This window comes from Musa acuminata, chromosome BXJ2-9 (genome assembly GCF_036884655.1).
Source record: "Musa acuminata AAA Group cultivar baxijiao chromosome BXJ2-9, Cavendish_Baxijiao_AAA, whole genome shotgun sequence".
NCBI classification, from domain to species: Eukaryota; Viridiplantae; Streptophyta; class Magnoliopsida; order Zingiberales; family Musaceae; genus Musa; species Musa acuminata.
In genome coordinates, this window is record NC_088346.1 from 48984660 (window position 1) to 49008264 (window position 23605).

Sequence of the window (23605 nt, forward strand, 5' to 3'; positions counted from 1 at the left end):
AAAGAAAAAAAATAAGTAGGTTTAATTATAAATAATTAAATTTTTGATTTAGTTAATGATATACTATAATGTTTTACCGCAAGTTGAATTCTGACATATGTATGAGAAAATATTTTTTAAAAAAAGGAAAGAAAATAAAATAAAAGGAAAAAACATTGGGCTTTTGGTTCTCTAATGGATGAGTTGACGGTCGTTATCTCGTCATGGGCCTTTATAGCCACTAGGGAATCAGTGGGCCTAACGGCGAGTTCCGTTATCCCCGACTCGGATACATCGTCGCCTCCCTCGTTGGCTCTCGGCGTCTCTTCATACCTACGGAGAGGCGAGAGAACGAGGTCGAGACTTCTTCGGCGGCAGCGGCGGCACCAATGGATCCGGACGCTGTTGCGAAGGCGTTCGTGGATCACTACTACCGGACGTTCGACGGGAACCGGGTGGCGCTGGGGGGGCTTTACCAGGACGCCTCCATGCTGACCTTCGAGGGCGTCAAGATCCAGGGCGCAGAGGCCATCGTCGCCAAGCTCGCCTCCCTCCCCTTCCAGCAGTGCGTCCACGCCATCTCCACCGTCGACTGCCAGCCCTCGGGCCCCGCCGGCGGTGTGCTCGTCTTCGTCAGCGGCTCCCTCCAGCTCGCCGGGGAATCGCACACTCTCAAGTTCAGCCAGGTATACTACCCCCCCCGCCTCACTCTCCCTTTGCCTCCATCGGTCTGTCGATTCGAGCAGATCGGCCGATCTCCTCTATAGATCGTCTTAATGATACGATCGTCGATGATGCATCGAATCTTTACATCTTAAACCTGATGATCTCATTTGCCCCATCTGTATTCTTATGATGCAATGGTCTGATTTGGGATTTTATCTTTTTATGCGAATTTCTAATCTAATTCTAGGGTTCGTTCGTAGTTAAACGTTTGCTGTTTTCTTGCATGGCGAACACCGGTCGGATCGGTGTCGATGTTGTTTGCGATCGTTTCTATGTTTTCGTGCTTTACCAGCAAAGAATGGTTGGCTTTTTAAGATAACGCTAAGAATAATTTTGGTGGTCACATCGGCGAAGAGTATATTTAATGGGCGAAGAGTCGCGAGAAGTGTTTGACAACCAGCAGCCCCACAACACTCGGAGAAGAAGGGGCATTTGGTTGCCTGCAAATGGGCTGTTTGCAATCCTTTTTTGCAACAAGCAGCACACTTGTAAGCATTTGATTGCTTGCAATATGTGCACAGGCATGCTGCAAGTAAAATTGGGATTGGAATTGCCATGGTCGCACTTGCAAGCAAGTCAAAATTAGATCTGGATATCCTCTCATTCGTCTCACCTGGTGCCTCCTCACACGCAACCTTCCTCCCCTCCTACTATTTTATTCCGCATAGCCTCCTTTCATTTAGAGAGTTGGTCTTTGATCCTCGATTTGTATTTCAGTAGCAATTTGATACTTGCAGCATTTGTTTCGTTTGCAATTGCTACTTATGAGCATATCTAATTGTAGAATCTCAAAATTTTGGTTAATGTGGTGCTTGTTTAGTGTTCGACACAAAATTTATTGATCAATGAGTGATAGCTTGAGAAAACAATTTAAAAATGAAAATTATAAAAATAATAAAGATAGGAAAGCATTGTAAATAATACAATATTATATGATAAAAGATACTTTTGCCTTTGTATTGTATAAATAATTAACTCTTTAAAGAAACATGTGAAATTAAAGTATGAGATCGAAATTACTAAAATATAACAATTGAAAGTTATGGAGATAAATTCATAAAAAAATAATAAGGTAATTGTTGACGAATAAATATTAGTCAATAAACTTTGAAGATAGACAATGGTTCCCTTGTGATTCCAGTGCTTCTCTAATCATTATGCAGATAAAATAGAGGATAATACAAAGATAGTTACAGAACAACCTTTGTTCAAAGCAAGCATCCATGGGACTCAAAAATTAATTCTGATTCCAGTGGCATTTTCATTCTATATGATAAAAGTCTTTTCTTTAAAGGTAAATGATATTCTCTATTCTTTCCTTTCCCTATACCTTTAGCTATGCATTATGCAGTGATGGATGGTTAGCACTAGAAAAAATGCTATTATTGCAGTAAATAGCCAATGCAACAGGAGCTTATTCTCTGTTTTTCGATCGTAGTTATTAAGAGATCTTTTTTCTTCTCCCATCACTTATACTTTTGCATCTCCCATCAATTTTCTTCATTTATTGATGCTAAATTGACTAAAATTGTTCAAAATTGGCGAGTTTCCTTTAAGTTAATTGGTTTAAACTACTTTTCAATCAATTTTTGGTTATAAGATCTGGAAATCAACTAAAATATGATTGGCCTTGGATGATACCAATACTAGAAGGTGTATCGAATGATAATCTGCCGATGCCAAGGACTATGGTCAGGAGAGATACTTGAATATTCTGTTTTAAATGAATTAAAAGGGCGGCAGACAGTCTAAGCAATGCATCAAAAGTTGTCAAAAAGATCTAACAGCAAACTTAGATGTTATGCTACACAGAATTGGTGAAACTTATATTTGAAAACACATCTCATGACAGGGCTGTCAGAGTGTCGGACACAAAACAGAATCATGTGGTTAGAAAACAGAAAATCTGTGTCATTCCAAAGTTTTACGCAGGCGACTGATATCATATTTGCAATGTTTACACTTTGAGAATTGTTAGAGATTTAAATCACAAATTTTAATAAAAATTGTCTGCTATTGTTGTTCTTACCCCATGTCAATTTTAATTAAGTGAATTGTTTGGATGGATCATATTGAGCTGCTTGGATTCTTTAGCATCGTGTTCTTTGGATGTTCTATGGTTAGTAGGTTGCACAAAACTTTTGTTGATGAGTTGATATTTATATTTGTTTAAATTGTGCATATTATTGATTAGTCCTCTTCGTTATTGTAGCTGGTCAAAAAGATTTGATAATGCTTTTCTTCCTTTCTGTTCCTCTGGGTGAAGTAATGTTTATGCATCTTCGAAATTTGCTCATATGCATCGAACTATGACAGCCGAAGATTTATTACAATTCTACCGTCAGTTAAGCGAGGTGATTGGTTTGTGTGTTTTTGCTGCAGATGTTTCACCTAATGCCAACACCTCAGGGAAGCTTCTATGTGCTCAATGATGTATTCCGTCTGAATTATGCCTGATGAATCTATAAAACTACTATAACTCGAAGGCCGCAGTCGAGTGGAACATGGTATGCTTCTCTACCTATGGACTTTGATTTCGAGGAGTTTCTTTTTTCTCCTTATATGGTCAGTTGTTTTATTTTTCTTTCTGGTCTGTCGGATGGTTGAAAATGGTTTTAAAACTTTTGAAGTATTCAAATGGTGAGGTCTGATGATTTCTATGTGTACGGCTCGCTTCGCATTAATTTGCGGATTAGTCATGAATCTACTGGTTTTTTTTTTTTGTTTTTGCAATACTTCTTGCTGCTGCTTCTCCTTTTTAATGTGATTGTTCCCTGATTGATTATGCTTTGTGATAATAATTGTTTGGGTAAAAAGGTCTCATTGACAATTTACTCGGAAATTTTTTTTACTAATTTGGTTTTAGACATCCCTCTATTGAGAAATTGGTTTGTGAATGAACAAGTATATGTAATTATGTCAGAGATAATGTTAGTGTAATTAGTTTACATAAATTATAATATTATTATGAATCCTAAATTAACTAAGAAACTATGAGAAAATCAGGACAATCAATCTTCTACTTAAGGTCTTTAATTTAATTCTATAAATCAAGATAAATGGAAGGTACAGAAAGACAATACTTTTGTTCTTTCTGTAAAGCAAGATTTCTCTTCTTACCTTGTGATTGATTGTACAGCAGGGTTTTTTCTTACAAAATTAATTGCACATGTAACACATATTTTATAATATATAATTTCATAATGGAACCATCATGAAGCCTACTCATAAACCATAATGAATGAGCTAACAAAACCAACTAAGATTAAAAATAATAATAATAATAATAAAGAAAAATAAAGCCTAATCCAATGACCTCATTCATGCTGATTCCAGTATTAGATCCTACAAAGGTTGAATGTTTCAAGGGGCTTGATCAAGGCCTTTCTTTTCTGGAATTGCTTGATCCAAAGCAAACAAGTCGGATGTATATATCTGAAACGGTCCAAGTTGGCAATAAGGTTTATTAGAGTATTGAAACTTTCTTTTCATTTGTTACCCTAAAGATACAACCTACGAGTCCTTAAGTTTGGCAAGCCAATATCCTTGATGGATAGAACTTCTTTAAGTTTATAATGTGTCACGTTGTTGTCGATAACACCACACCCTATGTTATCCCGAGGCGATATGTTTCTTCTCAAATGATTTTGATGAGCCGGTAAAACCATTCCGAGTTTGGCACCAGGTTTTCTCGAGGCTTGGTTGGGTCGCTAACCTTAGTTTTTTTGGAGCACTAGGTCTCCTAGTCCGACCCCTCGAAGATGGACTCCTCAATCGTATAGTCTGGTCATCGCGCATTTGTATCTTAGTGCCCATAGGTGTGATTTGGCTCTAACTTCACTGATCATATTGAGCTCGGCCCAAAGTCCCTCGTTGGAGGTTTCTTCGTCAAAGCTCTCAATCTGAGATGTCAAGAAGACTATCTTAGATGACAGGATAAATTTAGTGTCGAATGCCAAGCTGAATGATGGTTCTCCCAAGTCGATCTTTAGTGTCATCCAAGAGGCCTTTAGAATGCTTAGCAACTCATTCACCCAAGTACCCTTGGCTCCATTGACTCTCTTCTTTAATCCTTCAAGAATGGCTTGATTGGTGACATTGACGAGACCGTTGGTTTAGGGATGAGCCATCGAGCTAAACCTCAATTGAATCCCATAATATTGGTAGAACTTTTTGAATTTTATATTATTGAATTGAGCCTCGTTGTCGGTGATGAGGGTCCTTGAGATTCCGAAATGGGTGATGATGTTCTTACACACAAATCCTTCAGCTTGCTTCTCGATGATCAATGCTAGTGGCTTGACCTCCACCCATTTCATGAAATAGTCCACTCCATGATGAGGAACCTTCATTGACCTGAGACTGGTGCAAAGGGTCCTAAGAGGTCTATACTCCATTGGGCGAAGGGCCATGCGTAGTCAATTGTACTCAGAGGGACCATAAGTTTGTGTTGTATCTGAGCAAACTTTTTGACACTTGTGGCACCTCTAAGCATAAGCAATTGCATCATTGCTTAATATCGGCTAGTAGAACCCTTGCCAAAGTACTTTGAATGTAATAGTTCGCCTATCTATGTACTCCCCGCAAACACCTTCATGCACCTCGATGAGCACCCTCTCAGCCTCTTGGGGTGTCAGGCTTCGGATGAATGGTTGGATGAAGGATCTACGATACAAATAATCGTTAATTATGCAATATAATGCTTAATGATGCTTGACTTATGAGTCATCGAGGGATCAATCGAGAGCGTCCCATCTTTTTTATAACGTAGGATCTTGTCCATCCAGCTCAACTCCTCCCCGACCATGGACACTTTGTGCTTTTCAATAGTTTGTGTCGGTAATGTCTCGACCATTCACTAACTCTCCCTCATAGCTTGGGTGGAGGCTAACCTAGCGATTGCATCAGCTTGGGCATTTTCTGCCTAAGGGACCCGTAACATGTTGAGTCAAGATACATTGTGAACTAACCTCCACACCTCAGCAAGGTACTTTACCATAGTTACTTTTGGGGCTTTGTAGCTCCCCTCCACCTAGCTCACAACTAGCTATGAATCACTAAACACCGTCAAGTCTTAGACTTGAACCTCTTTTGAGAGTTGGAGTCTTGAGAGAAGTGCTTTGTATTCAGCCTCATTGTTAGAGAAGTGTTTTGTCTCAATCAGGGACTCTATCGACTCCGGATGTGGGAGGGGCTTGGCGAACTTCCGAGGGTCTATTGGCGGCACCTTAGGCCAAGCTTTCTTCGGTAGGGTGATCATCATTAGATAGCATTGGTGCAATTCCCTTGAGTTACTTCTCAGTTCTCCGACATTGGTTCTTGTTGGGAATTTCATCACCATGTGGTAGGTCACACTATTGCCCTCAACCTATTGAGCATTGGTCGACCTATAATTATACTGTACATTGAGGGGATACCAAACCACCATGAATTTGGTCATTATCGTTTTAGAGTAGAGCTCATCCCCAAATATGACATGCAAGCTCATAGTCTCGAGAGAAAAGATGGAGTCGTCGGTGAACCCTATTAGCGAAGAAATCATAACGGTGAGATCATTAGCCGAGAGTCTAAGTTTTCAAAAAATATCAAAGTAGAGGATATTAGTAGGGCTACTTATGTCATTCATGACGCTCTTCGCACGAGCATTAATCATCCTCACGGAGACCACTAAGGCATCGTCGTGATTAGGTCAAAGTTACTCTATTTTTTTTTCCTTAAAGGTTATTTGTGAGTCGTCTTCATACCTCAAGCGCTTCTCGATGGTAACTCGGGTGTAGGCTTTGTGACATGAGGAGTTGTCTCCTCCCAACGTAGGTCCACTGATGATGATGTCAATTTTTCTTTTCATTGGCCCCTTAGGTCAGGGTGTATGTTCCTGGTGCCTTCGAACAAACCTCTTGAGGTGACCCCGATGAATGAGTTATTCGATTTGCTCCTTCAAATTACGACAATCTTCCATGTTGAGGCCATAGTTGTAGTGAAAGCTATAGTACTTAAATTTCTTCCTCCTCTCCAACGGTGTCTTTATCGGTTGAGGGTTTTTCAAGAGACCTTTTTTCTTTATTTATAAAAAAAACTTTAGTTCTAGTCATGTTCAAGGGAGTTGACTTGGATCTAAGGTGAGGCAGCTCAAGTCGATCATTTCTTCTTCACCATGGTGACCTCAGGGTCGGGGCTGACAGCAGTCACTCATGTCTCGATCTTTTGCGTGTCTCTAATGCTTACTCGAGACCATTGCCTTCACGACAATATATTGGTCGGCCCTCAAGAGCACTGTGGGTATCACCGCCAATGACCTCTCCACTAATTACAAGAAAAAGCAAGAGGACTTGAGCCCCATTATAAAGGCCTATATTACATGCAATAGATGAGCTTCTTGCTCATCTTGGATCTCATTTGTAAATCCAACGATGAAGTCAAAGGGTATTTCTTCCTTCTCTTGCTTAAGTCCAAGAAGCATTATTGCTGATGGCCTTGAGCACACATTCCTAAGGAAGTAAAACTCAAACTCCTTTGTGAGCTAAGCAAAGGAAACGACCGAGAGCAGCTTCAAGTGAGTATACTATTCTCATGTTGAGCCTCTTAACATTATAAGGAATGCACGACACATTAAGACATACGAGGTGTTGTACAGTGGCATACGGAAGGCGGTAGTATGCTCCATTGGGTCAATATTGTCGTTAAAGATCTCCAATGACAAAAGGCGAAAGTTCATCGAGATTGGCTTCCCTTTGATGTTCTGAATGAATGGGGACTGACTTAAGGTGGGATCGTTCGACATTTCCACTCTAGATTGCTAGAATTCTTGGTGCATCTCTTATAAGCATTAGCCCATTTGCTATAGATGGATCTTCAATGTGTCATCTATCAAATCTGTTGACTGGGTCTCGGATTCGGGCACAGCAGAGTGATAGCGTGATGATACATTGAATTTCACAATTTGGGAGTGAGGTGTTGTTTCGATCAGCAATTCCACAAGCCTTAGGCGATCCTAAGATGCTAACATTGCATTGGGTGGGGGATCCCGATAGGCGCTTGAGCTAGTGGGAGTTGAGATATTGATCACGGCTAAGATGATGACTGTTGGTGTAAACAACTTCGAGTCGTGGCCTCGGGGCCGATGCAGCTTGGTTCAGGTCCGAATGATGGGGGGATCTTGTTCGGCGTCCCTCCGGGTTGCCAAGGCGATCGGTCGTGCTGATCGGGTCGCGTGGGAGCTCGCCGGGCTTCTCCGGGGGGTGGAGGTTCCTCTCCTGGGTGTTCGGGGGAAGGAGCTCCATCTTTTGTCCCTGCACACAGGTCGAGTTGGGAACCTCGACCCAACCCCTTCGACAATCAAGTTAGTGAGTAGTCGTAGGGGGTTTCTATAGCTAAGTTGTGTCTCCTTCTTCCCCTCGTTCTTCGTTCAGGATGCGAGGGTATTTATAGGGAAGCTTACTGTTTCCTGATGTGCCCGCTTGCAGGAGGCAGACTCGTACTCCTGGTAGCGTTTGACACTGGTGTTGGCGTGGCGTGAAGGACCGAGCCTGAGCAGGATGTTAATGTGCCTCGGTCGGCATTCCGGCTCGAGCTGACCAGGTGCTGTCGGGTCGATCGAGGCGTGAGGCGTCATCTGGGGCAACTGACGTCAGCCCGAGTCTTGGCGTGAGGTGTCATCCATGTGGGAGAGGGATGATAGCTGCTCTTCTTGAGTAAAAGTGTTATGGGATGGAGATAGGGCCTTCTCGCTAGAGCATTCGTTAGGAGAATTGACGGATGGACATTCCTACGACATCATATCCTCCTAGCACCAAAATACTAGGAAAAATTGATGTCGACGTCTAAGTCAACCCGACATGGTCCAAACTCGAAGGCATAGGAGTGTCCGAGGTGGATGTGCCAAGCTCCCTCCTGAGGTTCTACGCCACCTGCACTAAGATCGATGTCGAAATTTTTTTTTTCGATCCAATCCATATGATGCTCAAGTTAGTCACTAAAAACTTGTATATGATTTTTTTTTTTTTGGAAAAGAGCTCCGTAATGTCGTGTCATGGATTAACTTTTATACCTGATCTTTTCGGGGACAACTTGTAACTGCTCCAACACCCGTCTCTTGACGTTTTGTCCACGTGGGTAACAAGGGAAGATAGCCTCGAATGACCTACCTTAGACTTTTGTCTACACGGGTAGACGAGTGAAAGCTGACTCAGATTTTTTTTTTATAATAATTTTTATGCAGTGATTATGTGTTGGATGATGATTGATCGTTAATATATTTCTTATAAACATATAACATATATTTAATAATATATAATTTTATAATGAAACCATTATGAAGCCCAGTCATAAATCATAAAAAGAATAAGCTAACAAAACCAGAAGATGCCCACTTATGGTATACGTGTGCAGCTCAACTTTGATTCTTAAAAGAAAGATCATAAAGAAAGAAAAACCTAATCCAATGACCTCATTCATGCTGATTCCAGTACTCGATCCTCAGGTTAAACGTGTCAAGGCCGTTCTTTTCGGGAAATGCTCGATCCAAAGCAAACAAGCAAGTCTCCGAGATGCGAGTAAGACCTTTGATTAGGAGCGCCAACTATTCTAAGCAGAGCTCAAGCCGTAGGTGAAGATCCATCCCTAACCGAAGGTGCTTCCTTACACGAACACAACCAAAGGAGACTTATATATGTGAAACTGATGAAGGCATTGAGCCGACTGGTAGAAGAGCAGCAGCCTCACCATTCTTCAACTCGAGTTCATCATCCATTATTCCACAGATTACAGTTGACTGACAATAAGAAGGTTTACATGCGTGACGGACCGAAACAAAATCATGGCGAAACCCAAAAAAAGGACTTTGATCATCTACTAGCCAGCGTGCACGTGGACGCCTATAGCAATCACCAGGATGGTCAAGATGACGAAGAAGATGATGCTGTGGACCAGAATCGCGATTCCGCTGGTGTACATGTTGCCGAACTCGATCACCCTCGTTCTCGCTGGTAGCTGAAACAACAGCCCCGGTGAGAGGAGGATGAAGAGGATGACGGCCACGATCACAGGCCCCCAGTCGGCAGCCATGTCTCTCGCCTGTTGCTACTACAGCTTGTGTTTCCTTCTTCGAGCAAGAGGGAATGGAGATGATGATGAAGAGAGACACGGAGAAAGCTGCAATACTTAAGCGGTAAGAAAGCTTAAAGCGAACAAAAGGAGGAGAGGGATGGGAAAAGAGATGGGAACGCTGCTTTAGGGTTCGTGGAATGCAAGCTTTGCACTGATTCATTTGGTTATTGGCCGCTTTAGGGATTCTTTTCTTGAGAGACGACAGGCAATGGATGTGGAGATGACAGTGCCGAAAAGCCAAGTCGAGCCTCGTCGTTCCATGAAGACTGCCTTTCTTACACTGTAGGCAAAGTTGGGAAATGTGATTCCTTGCTTCTTTTTTTTTTTTTCCTTTTCTTTAATAATACCTGAAACAGATAATAATAATATATACTGACATGAAAGAATAGTTTGAGTTTAATTGAAATTAAATCGATTGGGTGATTCATTGATTCCAAATCGAATCTGAATAATTTGATGATTATTTTTTGAGTTTAAAAAACATTTTTTTATTTTAAATTATCTTTTTTTCTTTTAAATCATTTTAATTAAAAATAGAAAATACATAATTGTCGGTCGGTGCAGTCGACGTCAGCGAGTGCGGTGGTCACAAGGAGGCGCCTCCGCGCTTGCCACCACGTGCTGCTTAGGCTCACCACGTGTTCCTGCTGGAGTGCTCTCCTGATTCGTGTGTGGACTGTGAGATCTACGCCGTCCATCTCAACCATCCGATAATTCTAATCAAAAATAAATATTACAACAGGTTCATCCATAAGGACTTCCAATTTAAGATCACGTACGCACATAGACGAGTTCTTTATGATAGCAGTTCATCAACAGGACTATATACCCAATTACAACCACAGCAATAATAGCACAAGAAATAGGAGCGTTCGCTAGTGACGTACAACACCCCACTTAAGGCACGATGAACGGCGACGGCGAGAACTCGAACTCGAACTCGAACTCTTCTCGCTCATGCAAGCCATCCTCCTGGCACGTAGTTACTGACGCTTGGGCCAGCAGCAGCAGCAGCAGCAGCTGCTGCTGCAATGGCCATTTGATCTGGATGATACCTGGAGAAGAAAGAAACAAATCATGGCCTTGGCCACCATCTTGCATGCGTGGCTCACACCACAGATCGATGCACACGAGTGGAGGAGGTACCCGATTTGGAGAGTAGGTTCACAGTCTATGGGTTGGAAGAAGCCGTCACCCTGCGGTTGAGGTTGCTGGCGGCCGTAGGTGTTGGGATCCCACAGTTGTTGCTGGTTGGCTTGGTTGCTCTCCTCCAACTGCCAAGTGTCACATGCAAACCATGGCAAAGCTTTCTCGATGTTGGCTAAGTTAGGACGGAAGTAAGAGAACTACTTACTCTTCTCTTCAGGGCTTTATTTGCTTCGCACAGCATTTGCTCCTGTCGACAGACGAGCAGTGTTAGATGGAAAGATACAAGTGTGGATGGTGCTCACGGACAATTCATTTTGTTGTGCAGGTGATGATACCCGTCTTTGGAGATCCGTCAGCTGATCGAGCATGTACTGAGTCTGTTGGAATAGACAAGTTCACAGTTCAGAGATGATGTTTTTGGCATCCGAACAAGTAGTTAATGGATGATCATCTATCGATTAGGAACAAGCTGAGTGGCCATAAAAAGTATGAACTTGTAAGAATGAGCATTACCCGTGTTGATCTTATTTGTCTTAATGATGCATCAAGTTGGCGCTCAAGTTGCTCGAGCTCTTTGATGTTGAGGGGCCCCAGATCTTCACCTAGCAGATTTCTACAACCCAAAACGAATTACTCCATTAACGTCTTTCAGCATTCCAGTAAAAGCTGTGTTTCTAATGTGCGAAGAAGAACAGTAAGATGTCACCTTTGTGATCTCTGCAAGGCTTCGACACGGGCCTTCAGCTTCAAGTATTCTTGCTGACTACTCTGATTTTTGCCAAAACAAGATGTAAGAAGAATGTCAATCATTATAATACTGACTACCCTGACTTTGCCAAAACAAGATGTAAGAACGTCAATCCTATTCTATAGAGATGGATATTGTAACCATCAAACTCAATGCAGATCAATTACATGGTAGCCACTAAACTTCAATCAATCATGTGGTCATTTGTACCGAGGCCTTTGATGGTTTCATCTGTTCTCTTTTATTGCCACTCCTTTATGATTTCTTAATATCCATCATCTTCTCAAGAAATTTTCTGACATTACTTTAGTAGCATTTTGCTGGCTAAGGATCATACATGATAGGAAAAGAGGTCAATTATCACACAATATTCCACATTCTAGCAATGTCTTTCACACTAACACCTGTGCCCTAGATTCATGCTATCTATAGTTCACATATATAAGTCAATTATTAGCAATATAACTTAGAACTCGAGCTCAGTTAAAAATTTGACATTTTGTTCTGTTGGTGCAATCCTGACTTGCTATCTAATCTTTAAAAGCATCATAACTAGCTTCTCTCATTCAATTTTGGTATGATGGCCAAAATTTACAAGATTGGATGTTCATAGGATGATGACCTTTGAACTTGAGTCAGAAAGTATTTTGAAGTTCCTCCAGTTTTTGAGATTCGAGAACCGAATAATGTAGCTTGAAAACAATAAAAGATAGTAGAAACTTAATCAAGTTTTGCGCACTACATATTTTGATTCTCTATAATAACATCTCCAGGCAAACAACAAATTAGAGAGGATGTCATTCATACTCTAAAACTTCAGGAGAAGCCATTAGTGGAACTGGAAAAGTATACCAACAATGGTAATCAAAAGAAACAATCCTTACATTAACTCAGAACAAACTATTGTTTTAGGGTGATTATTGTCTAGAAACTCCCACATTCACTTATCCATTTACCAGCTTCTCTTGACTTATAGGGTGACCAATTGTATTTACTAGCATGTTTCTCCAGATAACATAAATGGGACAAGACCAAAGAAGTGATAAAAAAAAATAATTTTGCTAAATTTTAAGAAAAAGAAGGTAGTTCAAGGTACAAGTTTTTCGATTATGTAAGATCTAGAGAGAATCAATATAAACAGCTTTATCTTTATAAGCAAAGAGGTCGGACCACTGAAGATAAATAGTGAGAAACATCCAGACTACTAATTGAAGTTCATCAACTGCAACCAAGCTGCCGATGTAATGTAAAAAAGCAGCCAGATATTTATGCAAAAATTAACCGATCTTGAAGACGTAACGAAAGACGAATTTATTCCTGAAGGAATTTTTATTTACTTTCCTTGAAATGGCTCTACCTTCTTATTTCATAAAAGACACCCATGAGCAATACCTAAAATTTTATTTTGGGTGATATGAAATTACTTACGAAATATCCACCACATATTATGTATAAAGCTTTTCATGCTCACACCAGTCACATAATAAACATGTATTCTAACCTAACCATATGATAACTATGAAAGACAAAATCACAAAGGTTTGTTTCAATTTTAAAAAGACAGCAATATTATAATATTTTTCTTGTATAGAGCCCTTGAAAACTCATAGTTGCATACATGGCCCACGACTAAAGTGGCAGCACTAGAAACCATTATTTAGAGCCAGAAAAATGAGTTGTTTACTTATATCATAAACCTTTCTAATTATGTGCACAATTGTACATACATTTGATAAACGTAACATGATACAGTCAAAGCTTATATGACCTAAAAAGAAAGATAAGTAATAAACTGCTAGTCTTGAAATTTTGATTAAACAAGCTTCAAAAAATCACCTTTATGCTTGTATTTTCATATATTTTTTTTTCTCCCATAGATGTTAATTCCTCAGATTTTCTAGGTTCGATAATCATGTCAACTAAGATTGCTTAGAGGTCGGGGCAAAGTGCTTCCTTGTCTCTGCCAAGATCTTGCAAATGACTATTTTCAATTACACAGAACACACGAAACTGCAATATATTTACACAACTACTACAAACAATTATTATGAAACTTACTTGTATGTCTCTTTAACTTGTGTTACATTTAGGCAATATTGCTCTTTGTAACCTTGCAGAGTCATATGTGAATAACTATAATATGGAATCAGTGGTCTTTTGCATCAAAATTATCTGGATATTAATGCAAAAGATTTCAATGACATAATTGTTCATTTGATGGAGGGTATCAAGATTTTAATGTTCAAAAGGTCAGTTGCGCAAAGGACAGTAATCATTGCATATATTTAAGTGCAAAATATCAAATTTAGCGAATATCAAGTAATCAAGTAAACTAGGAAGGGATATGTGTGCAAGAATCCTAAGGTTTTTTTGCAGGCAATTCTAATAATGAAACATCAAGCTTTAACAGCTTAATAAAAGATACTATATATAATTATAAGAATAGTGCAATAATGAATTTAAAAAAAGAGGAGGACAAGAAATAGGCTGCAAATCATACAATATTTATTGAAAATTTCATGTTTGCATGGTATAAAGCATTTGTAATTTAATTGAAAAGGAAATATGTGCTCTCTAAAAGATGAAATATTACATGTTACTTTCAAATTCAGTCACCATGACATGGTAAACAAAGTTTCAAGATTAAACAATCAAATATCATAAAGTAAATTGAAAATATAAACTTTCATTCAGACTCTGGAATGTAACATTTTCGAGAAGCAACAATCCTGATTCTTCTTTTACCCTATTTATTCAATGTTTAGTATCATGAAAACGAAAGGCATAATCAGATGGAACAAAGTTTCTACCACGTGCCAAGACAGTGAGTTTTTGTTACAGAACTGTCATCTTGTTAACTTCAAAATCAAGATATGAACCCTTGGTATGGTTTTGAAAGGAAAAGAAATCTCTTTAAAATTGTGATCAGAAAATTTGCTACCATCCAACAACTTATGCTTGGAATCTGAAATGTTTGCATATATCTTTGTATGATATATTATTGTAATAAACCCCCAACTTATCCAAATAAACCAAAAGAGCCCTATGTAGTTAGTTAGTCACTTATGCTAATGTTGTAAGAAAAAGTGTCATGCTGATAAAATTTTGACAATATATCACAAGGTACTCGTTTTTGTCACTCACTCTTTATAAAAAAATTATTATAATAAAATTTAGATATTTTATTTTTTTAATAAATTTAACTTAAAGGTGAATAATATATTAATCCTTCATCAGTTTTCCATACTTGTTGTGACTTAATTGCATCATACATCAAATATTCATTTTTTAAAAAGGATAAGATTAAAGAAATTTTCCTTTAAACTCTATTTATGGGAATAATTGATGACATATGTAAGGTTTCTTACATGGACTGTTCCTAGTCTTTGATATTGATCATTCTTAGCTAGATTTCTGAGAATGGACATCACCTGACAAGAATAAAGCAAAACCATCTCATCACATATCTTCTTTTATTATATTTATTTATATATATGTGTGTGTTTGTGTGATATATGGGAAATCCCAATTCCGAGGAAAATCTTGATCTTTAATGTACAAATCTTGATAAAAAGAGTACATAATGATAGTACTAGTAGTGAGATGTGATGGGGCATTCTTGATATTTGATTAAGTGAAGGCTAAGTGGAGACAGGTGCTGGTGATGAATGAATAGTTGGCTAAGTTCCTCCTGACTGCATATTATCTCGAAGAGGATTAGATTTCCAGAGATCCAAACATATAGTGCAATATAGTTCTTAGCTAAAAAGATTGATCAATATCTCATGGTTGAAACAGACAATAAGCCTTTGATCAAGATATTGAAGGAGGAGGCTTCTCCATGTCTGTCTTGTGATTGTCTTTCCAAACTTATTATTATTATGTGAAAATTTTATTAGGATAGAGTTTTCTCAGGTATATAGACAAGGAAATAAATGTAAGCACTGATTGGCCCCTTACATAATATCATCTAGGTTAGATCAATTGTGAAATGCTAATTGGCCACCTGATCTATATGTATTGTTACGCTCTGGATGAGCATAGTCAAAGTTGTACTAGTACTTTTTAGAGTTATTTTATTTTATTTTTTGGGAAAAAAAAGACTATGATCAAAAGAACAATTTAGACATTTAATGAGTTTCTAGCCTACTTTATTAGACTGATTTAAATTGAACGTTTGGTTGCAACAATAAAATAATTAAGGGGTAAAAGTCATGCTCTTATTCCTATGAAATACTACAATAAAGAAAATGGTCAGCTAGTTATAAGTTAATTTACCAAAATGCATTTTCTGGACGTACTTCTGTAACAAGTTTACAGTTCCATTAGCATTGTCTCCCACTTTTAATTTCTCTCCTCCAATACCACAACATTTTTTAAACTTTATCAAACTCTTAAAACATAATTCTTTAATACTTGCTATCACCCTAACATTTTGCAGTAATTTTTGGCATCAATATGTAACACCACTCTCTCACTAAAAAACATTATAGAATATGCTTTGGCTTTTGGCTTCATTATGGCATTCTAATTGACTAAGATTATGGAATAGGTTACTCTATATTAGAGCAGACACTTATTTGCATCATAGGTAGATAAATTGCACATGTTAGCATTACAGATATTTTTATTTATGTGACTAAGTAACTCAAAACTTAAACACAGAATATTAGAAATTAAAAGGGGCACCATGAAATCATTGTTGTTTTTCTTGCGCACATACTGAGAAAAATCATAGTATTTTAAAGTAAATTACGACTATAATACAATGTCATCAGGCACACCCCTTTCTTGGGATTTCCATGCTACAAACTTATTTGTGCATTGTGAATCATCTAGCTATTATAATCTCTGGAGTCTTATTTGCTTTCATTTCATTAAATAAGCATAAACTGACAAGATAAGAAATTACAGAACTTAGAAAACTAACTACACGCAATCGTGCAAATGATACCAATTATTAAGCTAAAAAGACAAGCATATAGGTATTTGCAGGAACCTCTATTCTAACGGTCCAATGTAGAGCATGAAATACATTAAAATTCCACACAATTTCCTCAACATGTAGTGTTTCTTACAAGTGACTTACTTTGACCTCTCAACAATCTTGTACACCTATGTAATTTTAATGATGCTATCAATGTGGAGATATTATAATTTTCCTACTATGATACATTTCAAGAGAATTACACATAGTAACTTATATTCACATCCAACCTTTCAAGAAAACATTGATGAATAATATTGTTGATGTCATTACTATGGAGTTAAGCCTACATAAGAAAGTTCCTTATTTTACTTTCCCATGTTCAAAGCAGCCACTAATGATACCATTGGCATCATGACAAATAAGTCTAAATGTTGAATTGCTTAAGCATCACATAACTGCTACACAATTATCATCGATTTTTTTTAATTGATGGCATATAAACCAAATTACATGTCATTCATTTCCTTTTAGAGAATAAGACTAACCTAATATTTAGTGCAAGAAGTCTGGTCAAAGGATCTATTTACCTGAGTCTCCCTTGATATGACATTTGTCTCCGGTGCCCCATAATTGCATTTTTGGTACCTCTCCAGTGTTTTCAACATACTATTATTAAATTAGGATAAAAAAAAAGGTCAAACTTTAAATATGCATTGTGTATTATAGAAAAAAAAAGGTACAGTATCATAATCAAAAGGAAAATTAAGAAGATTACAGTTGGCCAACATCTGCAAGGCAATAACAAAAGTATTGTCATCAACATGGTTTGGAACAAAGATTAGTCCCTTTTTACAATAAATATGCAAAATGTTTCCTGATAAAAGTCCACCATTTACTCTCAAGTCATCAATCGTCATTTATTTTCTTCCATTCAGACAATTTTCCTTATAAAGATTAATATATCTTTACAGCTTTGTGGGTGCTGTTGTTTTTGTTGAAAGATAAATATACGTTAATTCCTCTTTGTCGCTCCAAAATTAAGATCCTGATGTCAAATTATATGCTCATCTTGTAGAATTACAAGAATCTCACTACAAATAGATTCACAAAACTGCTTATTTATAAAGCAAGAATTAACTTCACAGAACTGATGAAAATCATAGATAGTGAAACTTGGAAATTGCCTCGTTGTTAGATGTTTCTCATCTTTAATCTTCATATATTTAATTCTCTTCAGTATGCAGCAGCTTATGGCATTTAAATAATGATCAAGTCCATGAATTTTAGATGGAATATTCACAAATGGACAACTCAATCTAGTCACTCAATAACTTGAGGAAATACATTTCTCTTCAAGCCCATCAATTTCATTGAGTACTTTACTACAATATAATTTGTTTAATTGTTCTGCAATTGTCACACAGCTTTTTGAGGGCATCAGAAACTATAAGCATAATAACCTCACCTGTCACTGAATTAGTACTACATCAGTTTGACATAGAAGATATAAGTAACTTCAATAAAGTTTTGTAAATTGAAATCAACATTATCAAAATAAAAAGAGACTACCAGAAGAATCACATAGGAACACCACAACAAGACTCCAGAGTGTTGTGGGTCTCACTTGTGTGATGGAATGTGACTTTCAAATCAAGAAGATGTGGAATGTGTGTAGTATTTGACATCTCCAACAAAGTTGTTTTGTTCTTGTCGAGAAACTTTTGTTTGATTTTTATTGAGCATGATTTTTTTCAAAATTGAGACAACCCTTTCTATGAATTAATGTTTCTAAATAAATTATATATTTGTTACCAAATCAAATGCTTCAACTTTGGAAATTTTATTGCAAGCTAACGTACGTGGGTTACTTGTATTCCCTCACAATGAAAATAACAGTAGATGTTGCATAAATGGTGGTCAAATCGTAAAAGAAGTGTTTGCAGGAAAACCATGGAAACAACTTGAAAGCTCACGCTTGTACCAAATGGTTATATCCACGTAAAAATCCCCTTCTTCAGACACTGAAATCTAGACAATGGAGGACCTTTCTGCAAGATCTAAAGGGTTTCAAGAAAACAAAAGGAATGGCATGGTTACGAGGAACCTCTGAAACGAAAGGACCAAAAGACAAGACTGGTGACAGACGAGACGGTTTCTTACAGGGAGAGCTAAAACTCTAAGTTCTTCGGAAGAATGACAACTGTGATGGTACTTTAGCTGTGCTGTATGAATCATGCAGTCACATGTACAAAATGAGATCGATTTGAGCATATCTGTACCCTGAATTAATGCCTTCTACCGATCTTTAACCACGACAAACTTTAATCTTCATCAGAACAAAATGAAATCGTCACAAACCTAAAACTTCAAAGAAATATAGACGAAGATAATCCAGAGGTGTTTGGTAGACATTTCTCTTAGACCACAGAAAGACCGACCAAAGAAGCAATAGATTCGTGTGAGATAATTCTTGCAAAGAGTGAATAGGCAAAAGTATATAGGAAGAAGTAAATATCATCGACAACATCTTGAATTCTACTTTCCAAGCCGACTCCAGATGTCGAGAGCCGGTGCAACGCAAGGGGAAAAGAAGCTTAGAATTCCGTGTATGATCACGAAGGCTTAAATGATCCGATCATTAGCCAGGGTAAATAAAAAGAGAAGGAATGAAACAGTTTTCTCGCCATAGAGATACAGAGAAAGATCGTAAGGAAAACAGAAGAAAGCTAATATTTGTTTGCTTCCTCATCAAAAATTTTGTTTTTTAAGGGATTTATCCTTCTCCATGACATCAAACTACTAACAAAACATCCAGATCTTTTGCGAGAACGAAATCCCGGAAGCAGTCGAACGAAATCAGAAAACAAATCCGCTATGCATGATTTTGTGCTATTTGACCCTCAGATCCTATCAAATTCCCATTATTTTCACGAAACCGGAAACCTATCAGAAGGATCCAAGCTTGGAAAGAGCCCAAACCGGAAACCCATCGTAGCAAGCAAAAGAAAGCACCGATCGAGCGAAAAGAAGACATTTTTTCCCAGCACTTTTCTCCCGGCCACGCACCTGGAGCTGCTGCAGAACTCGAAGAGCTTCCCGCGGTTGGAGAAGATGATGAGGGCGACCTCGGCGTCGCAGAGCACCGACAGCTCGTAGGCCTTCTTAAGCAGCCCGTTCCTGCGCTTCGCGAAGGTCACCTGCCTGTTGATCTTGTTCTCGATCCGTTTCAGCTCCACTCTCCCCCTCCCCATCTCCTCTTCCTCCTCCAACAACCACCCCAAAGAAACGAACCAGATCGAAAAGAAGAAGAAGAAGAAGAAGAAGAAGGAAGGAAGGATTAAAGAGAGAGCTTTCGGACTGGAGAAGGGAAGGAGAAGAAGCCAAAACCCATTTGCCATTTATAGGCAAAACGGAAGGGGAGGGAGACGTCCATTAACCCTAACATCTCATCACCCTTTTAACCTCCGGAAACTCTCATACTCAGAGGTTTCCGCATATCAATCTCTTGCGGACACGAGATATGCGGTTGATATGAGCCGAATGGAAAATTGGACCGCGGATGATGGATGCTTATGGTGATATTATGCGGATAGTTGTAGAGAGGTAAGCAGAAGCTTAACAATGAGCCGAAGACTGACTTGGACAGGTGGCGGTGACAGTGGAATTCAAGGAGTGGGTCCCCTGGGAGTGGGTACGTGTCGGGAAGAGAAAAGACAGGGACACAACATGTTGACACGAAAACCTTGGACGTGGGAGGAGGGAAGCGTGTGATTGGCCGGCAGGAAGACTTGGGAATTAGGTAGGTCTTGTAATGATTTGCGTATACTTGATATTTTATATTTGGCTGTCAAATATATAAAATAAAATAAAATAAAATAAAATAATTTCTTTACCACCTAATATTATAAAAACAATCTCCTGAGGGCCTCTTGCACTGTATGTATACTCTTTGGATGTGTATTATTATATTTGATTCTATTATTATCGATTTTGATTGTTGATTTAGTATGTCAAGTCTAGTCCGATGTGATACATCTTCGGAAGAAAAAAAAATCTTTTGGTTGTCAAAATCAAATAAGATTCTTCGCTTCAAATGTGAAAAATCATAATACCAACTTCTCGATATTTTTAAAAAACTAATAATATGATGGATATGTCGCGTAAGACCCCTTGAAGTTAGGATCGAATGACATTTTCTTCTTAGGTAATTTTTTTTTATGTGATCGATCTAAATGTATATGGTTTACAAAATTAGTGACAGGACGAGCGTGCCAGATGAGACGACTCTAGTGGTTAATTTGATATTAAAAAGTGATATTGTATGTGCAAGAGAATGGTTAATTATACCCGAGACTCTTTTATATAATTCTACGATTAGAGAATATTTATTATATGAGGTATGATTTGGAGAATATATTCCTTTATATAGGTCTATTTAGTTTGAGCAGTTTGGGATTTCATGGCACAATCAAAATACTTATCATCAACTTTCATAATAATTATTATGAAGACCTTGTGAGCTCGCTCGAGTCCCGTCTTCGTCACTTACCTTTGTAAATAATTTTTTGTAATTTCCCGCTGTGTTCATACTTGATATACTTATAATGTGTAGCTTAGATAGACCAATGCATGTAATTGGCCTTTTAATCGATGCAAAGAAGATGTATGGTGATGTGTGATGTTGCTTGTTCTCTAAGATGATGAGAAAATTAGATCTCTCAACAAATGTTAACTCAATTATATGATAGCTGCCAACTAGTCATGAATGGCAATGCAAGTGTGTGTCACACGTCATGATCGACAAATATTCTCAAGCATTCTTTAATCCACTTAGATGTTTCCACCATCACTTATGCATCCTAAGTCTACATATGGAAATACAAGGAAGAGTAAAGATTCTAATGGCAGAAGAAGAGCAAACTAAGTGCTTGGAAACCTTACACAAATTGGAGATAAAATGAGCTAAATGATGCTTTACTTTTGATAGGTTTAGTCTTAGGAATCAATCCATAGTGCATACAAAGTCAAAAAGTAACTTCACTTTTACCTCCATAAGAAGAATCTCAAAGGAGCAGGGAAGGTCCACATGGATATAAATATCCTTGAGCTTGCACTGTTTGAAATCTCTGCCTATTTGTAGTTCCCTCATTGTTTATGTGGAGGATGAAGATTGCATGACTAGGTCATTTTAGCTGAAAGCTAGGTCACAAGGAAGCTAAATGAAGAATAATGAGTCATGTGTAGTCTTAGCTACTTGACTTAGCACTCCCACAAAGAAATTAGAAAGCCTTTGCTTTCCTTATGATTCCCAAATTTGTCTCCAAGTGTTGCATCATGAGAATCTCAAAGCTTAAGATCAAGAGCAAACATGATAATGGCTATTTAGACAACAAAAAGAAAAGCTAACAACAGTGACATATATTTGCTTGATGCTTATGGATACATTGTTACAAATACTTTGCAAATTATCCTTGTTTACATATTTTTGTTTTTGTTTGCTAAAAAAAATAAAAGTAAGTGCATGAAATTTGGGATTTTGTCAAATATATGATGTTTTTGTTAAGTATAAGTTGTCAGCGAGTGGCAGAAACGTCGAGAAGAGGAAGAAGAGAAAGTGCAAGAATTGAGTCTGGTAGCGAATTAGGATTCAGAACTGATATGATATATAGAGTTTTTTTCGATCTGGTCTAATTGTTTCGTAAATGTTTCGGCCTAATATTTCTCGTCTACTGATCAAGGATTAACCTAAAATGATCGAATCCAACCTCATAGACATGACACAAACAACTAAATTTTGGTAGACTACATTATGCTTGGTCCAATACACTAAATATTCTACAAAAATTGAGTCAGGCACTTGTAGTAAAAGACAGGATTCTTGGGTTTATAGGATTCCAGAAATCTTTCATTGATGGCCATCTCTAATAGCATGTGAATTATGCAGGGAATCGAATGATATGCAAGAAGAAGGTTGTGAGACAAGGCCATCTCTTTCTAGCCAATTAGATGTGCTGATCACTTGGAACTATTTCTTGAAGAAAGCAGCATTCTTCCAACTGATGAAACCCTAATTTTTGCAGCGAGTTGTTTAGTGGATTAATGCATTTTCTAGAGGAACCTTCAGGTCTTTAAGATCAACATGCATAGAGGTTTATTGTGGATGTTTAAGAACACACATTTGTTTGCCTATGTCTAAGAACACACATTTTAACCTACTAATTCTCACATTCTAATGTTATATAAAGTCCAATGCCAGCAACAGGAAGATGAGCAAGTGAATCAAGTTGACTACCAATCGTTGCTATTTTATAGGATGATAGCATGATTAAAGCAAAAAATAAGGCACCATTTAATGTTACATGAGACTCGAGAATACTTGGCATATCACATCCATAAAGGATTTAAGCTGAATTCACACTCAGTGACTTGGGAAGTTAAGGAGGGAGATAGCATATGATCAACATGGCATGTAGATGCTCTATACAATGCCAATAACTTATGACCTTCCGAAAAATGATGCACAAGTTGATGATTTGTAGTAGTGTGGGAGGCCAAAGGCAGACAAGTTGTGGAATGTGGTGTCAGTTCAAGTTGCATCCTTCTTGTCTTTAAGAATGTCGCATCTTCTCTTCGCTCACTCCATTGAATGTTTGTTCCCATCAAAGATAAAGAATCCAACTTGCTCCTCTCTCTCTCTCTCTCTCTCTCTCTCTCTCTTAATAATGTTCCCTGTGTACTCTTAGGTGACTCGATAACGCATAGTGGTCCATCCAACATCTCCAACAGGAGCTGCATTCTAGGAATTTTTTTGAAGCTTGGATGAATCGAGCTGAAATGTTTGGATTATGTTATCCTCAATGTTAGGCAGTTTTCTTCATTATCATCCTCAATGTGAAGTAAAAAAATTGTGTATTTCCTATGCTATGCTTCACAATGTTAAGGCTACATGCTTTATAGTACAAGAGAAA

The 23605-nt window shown here is 38.0% G+C and overlaps 3 protein-coding genes across 3 annotated transcripts; 1 reads left to right on the forward strand and 2 right to left on the reverse strand.

The window, feature by feature from the left end:
* Positions 1-244: 244 nt before the first annotated feature.
* Positions 245-3365, forward strand: LOC135623808 (nuclear transport factor 2B-like). Its single transcript, XM_065127183.1, has 2 exons — positions 245-665; positions 3088-3365. Exons 1-2 carry the CDS (start codon positions 369-371, stop codon positions 3160-3162), a joined length of 372 nt encoding a protein of 123 aa, XP_064983255.1. The 5' UTR covers positions 245-368; the 3' UTR covers positions 3163-3365.
* Positions 3366-9403: 6038 nt separating this feature from the next.
* Positions 9404-9963, reverse strand: LOC135623811 (uncharacterized). The gene has a single exon (XM_065127186.1). The coding sequence runs from the start codon at positions 9766-9768 to the stop codon at positions 9556-9558; it is 213 nt and encodes a 70-aa protein (XP_064983258.1). The 5' UTR covers positions 9769-9963; the 3' UTR covers positions 9404-9555.
* A 540-nt stretch (positions 9964-10503) lies between these two features.
* Positions 10504-20013, reverse strand: LOC135623809 (agamous-like MADS-box protein MADS4). The gene is made up of 8 exons (XM_065127185.1): positions 19704-20013; positions 17225-17303; positions 11666-11727; positions 11473-11572; positions 11295-11336; positions 11165-11206; positions 10957-11084; positions 10504-10865 (listed from the first exon to the last, which is right to left on the reverse strand). The coding sequence occupies exons 1-8, from the start codon at positions 19886-19888 to the stop codon at positions 10766-10768; spliced, it is 738 nt and encodes a 245-aa protein (XP_064983257.1). The 5' UTR covers positions 19889-20013; the 3' UTR covers positions 10504-10765.
* Between the last annotated feature and the right edge of the window lie 3592 nt (positions 20014-23605).

Excerpts from the sequence above, each read along its gene's own strand:
- LOC135623808 (XM_065127183.1), top strand. The coding sequence starts at position 369 with ATGGATCCGGACGCTGTTGCGAAGGCGTTCGTGGATCACTACTACCGG. Across the intron at positions 666-3,087 it reads ACACTCTCAAGTTCAGCCAG|ATGTTTCACCTAATGCCAAC; the intron begins GTATACTACCCC and ends TTTTTGCTGCAG.
- LOC135623811 (XM_065127186.1), bottom strand. The coding sequence starts at position 9,768 with ATGGCTGCCGACTGGGGGCCTGTGATCGTGGCCGTCATCCTCTTCATC.
- LOC135623809 (XM_065127185.1), bottom strand. The coding sequence starts at position 19,888 with ATGGGGAGGGGGAGAGTGGAGCTGAAACGGATCGAGAACAAGATCAAC. Across the intron at positions 11,728-17,224 it reads TCATATCAAGGGAGACTCAG|AGTAGTCAGCAAGAATACTT; the intron begins GTAAATAGATCC and ends GGCAAAAATCAG. Across the intron at positions 11,207-11,294 it reads TGACGGATCTCCAAAGACGG|GAGCAAATGCTGTGCGAAGC; the intron begins GTATCATCACCT and ends GTCTGTCGACAG.